This window comes from Octodon degus, unplaced genomic scaffold, assembly GCF_000260255.1.
Source record: "Octodon degus isolate 3935 unplaced genomic scaffold, OctDeg1.0 scaffold00037, whole genome shotgun sequence".
NCBI lineage: Eukaryota > Metazoa > Chordata > Mammalia > Rodentia > Octodontidae > Octodon > Octodon degus.
In genome coordinates, this window is record NW_004524613.1 from 16526939 (window position 1) to 16533651 (window position 6713).

The 6713-nt window shown below is 36.1% G+C and overlaps 1 protein-coding gene across 1 annotated transcript in view; it reads left to right on the forward strand.

Moving 5' to 3' along the window:
- Positions 1-416: 416 nt before the first annotated feature.
- The window catches only part of LOC101592142 (seminal vesicle major clotting proteins-like), a 9647-nt gene continuing 3350 nt past the window's right edge, over positions 417-6713 (forward strand). Inside the window, exon 1 of the mRNA XM_004631024.2 lies at positions 417-537. Within this exon, the coding sequence (XP_004631081.1) occupies positions 417-537 (121 nt within the window). The remainder of the gene's footprint in view (positions 538-6713) is intronic.

Here is a 6713-nt window from a genome sequence, read left to right on the forward strand (position 1 = left end):
GGTACAATAATATATCCCTCACACTCACTCTAAAATAGGTTGCAGAATGAATTTATATCTGTGATGCAGCATTTAAATCTTGACATTGTGAAAGGAATGCCACACTGTTACTGTATGAGCACTTGATGATCTACCAACTAAGTGTTTTCCACCGAATCTCTTCCCTACTCTGCACTAGTTTTTTTTTCAAAATGCAGGAAACTTTTTGTTATGAGCTGAAAGTAATATGAATATTTCTTGGGGCTGGTAGCAGTAGAAGCAGGTCCCCAACATCATGTCCCTGTACAAAGTTCCTGAGAGATTGATAATACCCCCCACTGAGCAAGGGGAAGAAGTGAGCATTTTCAGATAAAGTAGAAAGGCCAATGCTTTTTATAGCATCAGTCACACCCATGACACACCCTGTAAAGATATAAATGAGAAGCTCAACTCAGCTCTCAGTCAAGTTCCTTCCTGGCGAGATGAAGTCCACGGTCTTCTTCATCCTTTCTCTGCTCCTCCTTTTGGAGAACCAAGCAGCTGGGAGGAGGCTGCATGGTAAGTGGAGGGGTCTGCTTGGGGGTTGGATGTTCTGTGAGGGCATTCCAGGTGTAAGTAGAGGTCTGTTTAGACATAGCTTGTCCTTGACAACAGTGAGCCTGCTCTACCCCAAGCCACAGTTCTGGAACCCTCTGGGCATTCAGGAGGAAAAGGAGGAAAGTAAGCTGAAATGAAATTTTGTTGCTAACGGAGCCTAAACATTCTCATTATCAGTTACCAGGGGAGTAGAAAGACCAGTTACCTAATGGATCATACTAATTTCCAAGTAGACAAGAATCCAAACACTAATTTAGGACAAAAAGGCAAGCAGCAAGCTAGATCCCAAAACAGTTTTAGATCTAAATGAAACAGCAAACAGATTACAATACCATCACTAAAAAAGAATATATAATCAATATTTTCAAAATGCAAAACATATAGTGAGAATATCTGACCAATATGCAGGTAGAAGACAAGAAATATTTATTTATGCACATCAAAGAAGACATAAAAGGCAATTATTGTAATTCACAACATGTAGGTGTCAGTTGTCGTAATTGGGTAGAAGATGATGTTCTAGATCAACAGTATAGCCAATATGTAAATGCAATGCCAGGTAAGTATCTAAGTAGAGAACAAGGTCCACTCTGTTGTGTATAAGGAAAACCACAAGGTGGATCCGAAGGCTTTTTTTCCTTTCCAAAGAGTCAGTATATGACAATGCCAACAACTACATCCTAAGTTCTATTTATATCAATGGCCAAGTCCAAAATGCAAGTACAAAGCCAGGGGAATAGTGAAGTAGGCAAATACCTCTGTGTTGTGGACAGCAAGGTAGGCCACAATATAGACTCCAAGAGGGTTTTCCTACCCAAATTTAACAGTGAGTACATAGAAAGAATCAAAACCAGACTCAAAATTCTAATCATGAACACAGAGCATGACCAGAATACAGAAGGAATGTAAAACCAGTACCCAAGTAGAGAAAGAAATTCTCTCAACCCTAGATGAAAGAAGGGACAGAAAGATAGATTCTAAGCAGTTTTTCTATCCAAACAAAACAGGTGATATATGACAAGAATAAAAGATTGGAGCTAACAGGTAAAGAGAATTTAAAGAAGACAGAGTAGAACTTTTTGGTGTGAAGTTGTATTCTCAGGAGTGAAATTTTATAAAATCAAATGAGTAAAGTTGAGCATTGGTGCACACCTTGAGCATTGGTGCACACCTGTAGTTTCAATGTGTACTAGGGAAGATAAGACAAAATGTCACAGATGTGGGTTACACCTGGGAAGTTTAGCAACATCCTTCCTCAAACTAAAACATAAAAATGTTTGAGGATGGAGCTTAGTGGTAGATGACTTCTGGGTTTAACTCTCAGTACTGCAGAAAGAAAAGGTTATTTTAATTTTTTCTTCATTTTAAATACTCTTTTTTTGTTCTTTAACTTTTTTGAAGTGGTGCTGGGTAGCAAACTCAGAGCCTTTTGGATGCTAACCATATATTTACTACTGGACTATACCTACCATCCTGAGCACATCTTAAATGGAAAACAAAAGACTGATGATCCATAACAAATGACAAAGGGAATAGACGGTTTTTTTAAATTTTATTTTATTTTGAAAAATAAAAACAAAAGCAAGAATGAAAATCAGAAACAGGATAACATACAATACATATGTTAGAGATTTTCAAAACAAGAATAGCTGTTTAAAGATGGTTGATATATTATTTTATCATCAAATCTGTTGCTCAGATTAACAGACACAGTATTTAAGGTGGGACATATGATTGCATATTACTTCACGCTTTCAAGAAACCTTAAATTTTTGTTCTTGTCTCTTTTTTCTTTTGCTAGTTTTCCCCTTGATTTTTGTGTATTTTTACTTTAAAAATTATTTTAGAGAGAGTATAGTAATAATTATTATGACATTAGAAATGGTACACATTAAGAAGACTATGATGATAGGTATTCAAGCATGGTTTTTGCATTACACATTGCTGTCCTCGATGTAGTTGCTTAGATCACAAATATCAGTATATAGAGTTAGTCAAGGCAAAAATTCTACACATTAACTGCTATTTTCAAAAAACTGATGGAAATGTTTATTACAATCACCTCAGCTGTCCTCTATATATACTTGCATGTTTTCCCCCTACTTTTTTTCTATCTTTTCTCCTTTCTCTCATCTTCATTGTTTAATTCTTAAGTTCCGTTTCTTTCTGTTTCACTGTATCTATTATATCTTTCAGGTTTTATTTCTTCTTTTGGGTTCTTACACTAGGGAGACAACATGACATTTATTTCACTTATGAGTATTGTCTCTAGTTGCATCTACTTATTTATGAAGGCATCAAGTTTGTCTTTATGAAATAGATAATTTTTAGGAAAAATGTGTCTTTTAAAATATGAAAAGATTAAAAAAACATGAAAAGATTAAAATAATTTGAGATAGAGAAAGCATAATAGAAATTTGAGTGTCATATCACTTCTCACTTATAAGATCTGTAGAGATGTTGAAGTTAGACATGCTACACGTGCAGCTGGATGGACATTGGGCAGTTGCATTCATAGCAGGTGAGAGTACAAAATAATACCACCTTAATAAATGAACTAAAACAATAGTATCTAGATTGCACATATGTTTAGCCTTTGTATCAGCAAATCTATTTCCAAGCATGTAACCCACAAGAAACAAAACCAAGAAAGGCCACAAGTAATACAGTGTGTAAATACAAAAGTTAAGAAATGACCTAAGAGTGCAGAATTAGATTATTGAAAGCTAAGATAACCCACAAATTATGTACATACTGTAAAGTTTTCAAACACACACACACACAAACACACACACAACACATGCATACATACACTCACTCATAAAGGCCCATTAGCTCACCGATAAGCCAAAGTCTAGAATGCTGTGTACTAAGACCCAATAATTTACATCAACTGATATACTCCTCACCCATCCAGAATGATTTTTACCAGCACTTCTTGTTTTTTTTTTCTTTTCAAAGTTTTATTGATAAACATATAGCAATGAGACAGTTTCAAATCAAATCGAAAGTACAGTTTCAACAAATAATACACTGCATATATTCTTCTTAGTGGTTAATTGCTGTACAAGATGCAGACTTGTGATCCTACTTACAAACACCATTAGAAAAAATCATTCTATTCATTAAGAGAATGCAACTATATATCTATCCCAACCACTTTGAATACACAGATACAAAATGGACATTCATAGTTATACCCCAATTTTTTTTTAAGTTCCGTTGTTGAATATTATAGGTGTGTAAACTCAGCAAAATATTCTAAAAGAGTACAGAAGCCCATAATAGCATTGGGTCTTCTGTTTAATTGGCAACGTCAGAAATTATTGACGTGAGTCCCCCACAGCTCAACATAACAACATGGCTTTACTTCCTATATTTCATCTTCATACTTTTCTACTGGATGGTTAAGACCAAGGTAAAGCAGAACCTATGCAACAAGAGTTGTAGCTTTTTGGTTTGAGAAGGTCAGTGAAATGCCCTCAGGATTTATCCTGAGATCCTGTTTTACCAGCACTTCTAGAGCTACCCACTGGCCTGAATTTCACCCTCACCATTTTCATATATTTCTGCACCCTATTTTGAGTTTCACTCCATATATAGATATGTATTCCCTTGGTTTTCTTAGTTTTGAGTAATTTCTAGATTATAGATTTGTGCAAATCCACTTTAACTAGTTAATGCAAAACTTTATTTCAAGTAGGATGCATCAATGTAAACTCTCCTAATTTTGAATGAGAATTTATTTTCTCCTACAAATCAGTGAAAGACATAACTCAAGAAAAGATGAGAAGATGTTAAATGAGCACCTCAGTAAAGAATATACTTAAATGAACAATAAAAGTGTGACAATCATTAAGTTTGCCAGTCATCAGACAAGGGAAAATTTAAGTCAGAGGGAAATGTTACTGGACATCAATCAGAATGGTTACTGAAAAGACTGGCAGACAGTATTTAAGTACTGGCAGATTATGGGGTAGCTGAATTCTCACACACTTACTGGTAGTGTTAATAGGGACACTGATATTGGAATTCTGCTTGATGTATTTATGACAGTTGATCATATCTGTACTCCATAGTTTATACATCCTGATTCAGAAATTCTACTTCTAGCTGTATAATCCAAAACTGTATTGTTATGTTTGCTAAAGACATATATACACAAAAATGATTACAATAATATCACTTATAATAGTAGAAAAATCCATTGTATATCAATAGTAAAATAGGCATACACATTTTTGGTATTTTAATATAATAAAATAATATACAGAGGTAGAAATATATGAGCCACAGGAATAGGCTCTAAAATAGATATATTTGGGAGATAATATTGAAAAAAATGAAAGGCTGTTGAGATAATTCAGCTGACTGTCTGCTTAGGACCAGGGTTCGATGCCTGGTACAATGTGCTGTGCTAGACCTGACCCCTGGGCATGCTGAGCCAGTGACTGAACCAGGGGCATGGAGGTGCATGCCTATAATTCCAGCACTGGGGAGGCTGAGGCAGGAGGATCACTATGAGTCCCAACTGTGTAGTGAGATCCTGTACAACATACATAAAATTAAAAAAAAATTTTTTTGAAAAAATGAGCCAAGTGTATTAAAATGACTTTAAATTTCCTTTAAAAACACATAAAATTGAGTTCATAGTTAAAAATGCATGGTGGGCATGATGGGGCATACTTTCAATCCCAGTACTCGGGAGGCTGAGGCACGAGGATTGTTGTGAGTTTGAGACCAACCTGGCAAAGTGAGCTCAAAACCAGCCTGAATTGCATAGTTAGACACTGTCTCGAAAAGGAAAAAGAAAAAAAAAAGCAAGAAATGGTTTATCTATAAGGGAAAGCAAAATGAAATTGGTATTAAATCCAGGAAGTGTTATCTTTGAGGAGGAGGAAAAGTAAAGCAACTGAGGAGAATGGGGCCCAGGTACAAGAAATATTTTCCTTGTTTACTAACCTGTTTATTTTAATGCTATTTTTGAAGCATACAAGTATAGTTCCATGCACATTTTTGTTTGAATAATTTATTCAACAATGTGTATTTTAAAAGTTTTCAGCATTTTCCAACATTTGTCTATATGTCCCTTGCAGTTTCAGCCTGGCAGTCACATGATCTATGTCCAGTGAGACAAGGCAATGGGGTTTTAACAGAGGCTTTTACTTTCTAATAGTCAGTTTTTTTCCTTGCATCACCCCAGTCTTCACTCAGCGACTTCAAGACCTCCAGTTCTGTTTGTCCCTAACAACAATTGGATTCAGAGTAACAGCATGTATTTGTAGAAAAGACAGTGTCTTAATTACCTTTCTCCTTGTTGAGATGGAACAAACAACACCCAAAGTTAAAGGAGGAAAAGTGTATTGTAGATCATAGTTTGTAGAGGATTGAGTCCATAGTTGGCTGGTTTCAAGGCAGGACAGCCCAGCATAAGAGTATTACAGAGGAGAAACAAGTTATTGTGGGCAGTAGGCAGGAAGCAGAAACTAGTGAAGAAGCAGCAATTGATGACCATAGCATCTCTCTTTCTGTCCTTTGTATTTTATCTGGACTACATGCTCTTAGGGCAGGTAGCACTCACACCCAGGCTGGGGTATCCTTAATTCTACCCAGAACTATGTCAAGCCCATTAATGGACTAATTTAGTAATCACATACTCTTGATCCGAGCATCACACACTCTAGATGTAGCTACCTCTGAAAAATCCCACCTATGACCACATCAGGCTTTGCAGAGACATCTAGACACAAGCCATAATAGACAGGGAAGAGCTTAACTAGCTTAGACAAGAGGCCAAAAATTTAATCGCTTATAACTGAAAAGTAAGAAGGACATGTAGGAATAGATGTTCCAAAGATTAAGAAGAAGGAAACACTAGCTGGTGGCTTCAGTCTTCCTTCCTTTGCCATATTCTCTCTGCTTCTCTTAGTGTCTTATGCTCATTTTTCTCAGATAATTAATCTACTTCTCAGGTAAATCATAGCTTCTCAAATCCCCAGTTCACATATAACCACCTTTAGCCAAAGGAGGGACTTCCTTCTCTATGTTGTCCAGTATAACAGAGGGCTTCAGGAGTCCTGGCCAGAGTGTCTCTCTCTCTCTCTCTCTCTCTCTCTCTCTCTCTCTCTCTCTCTCTC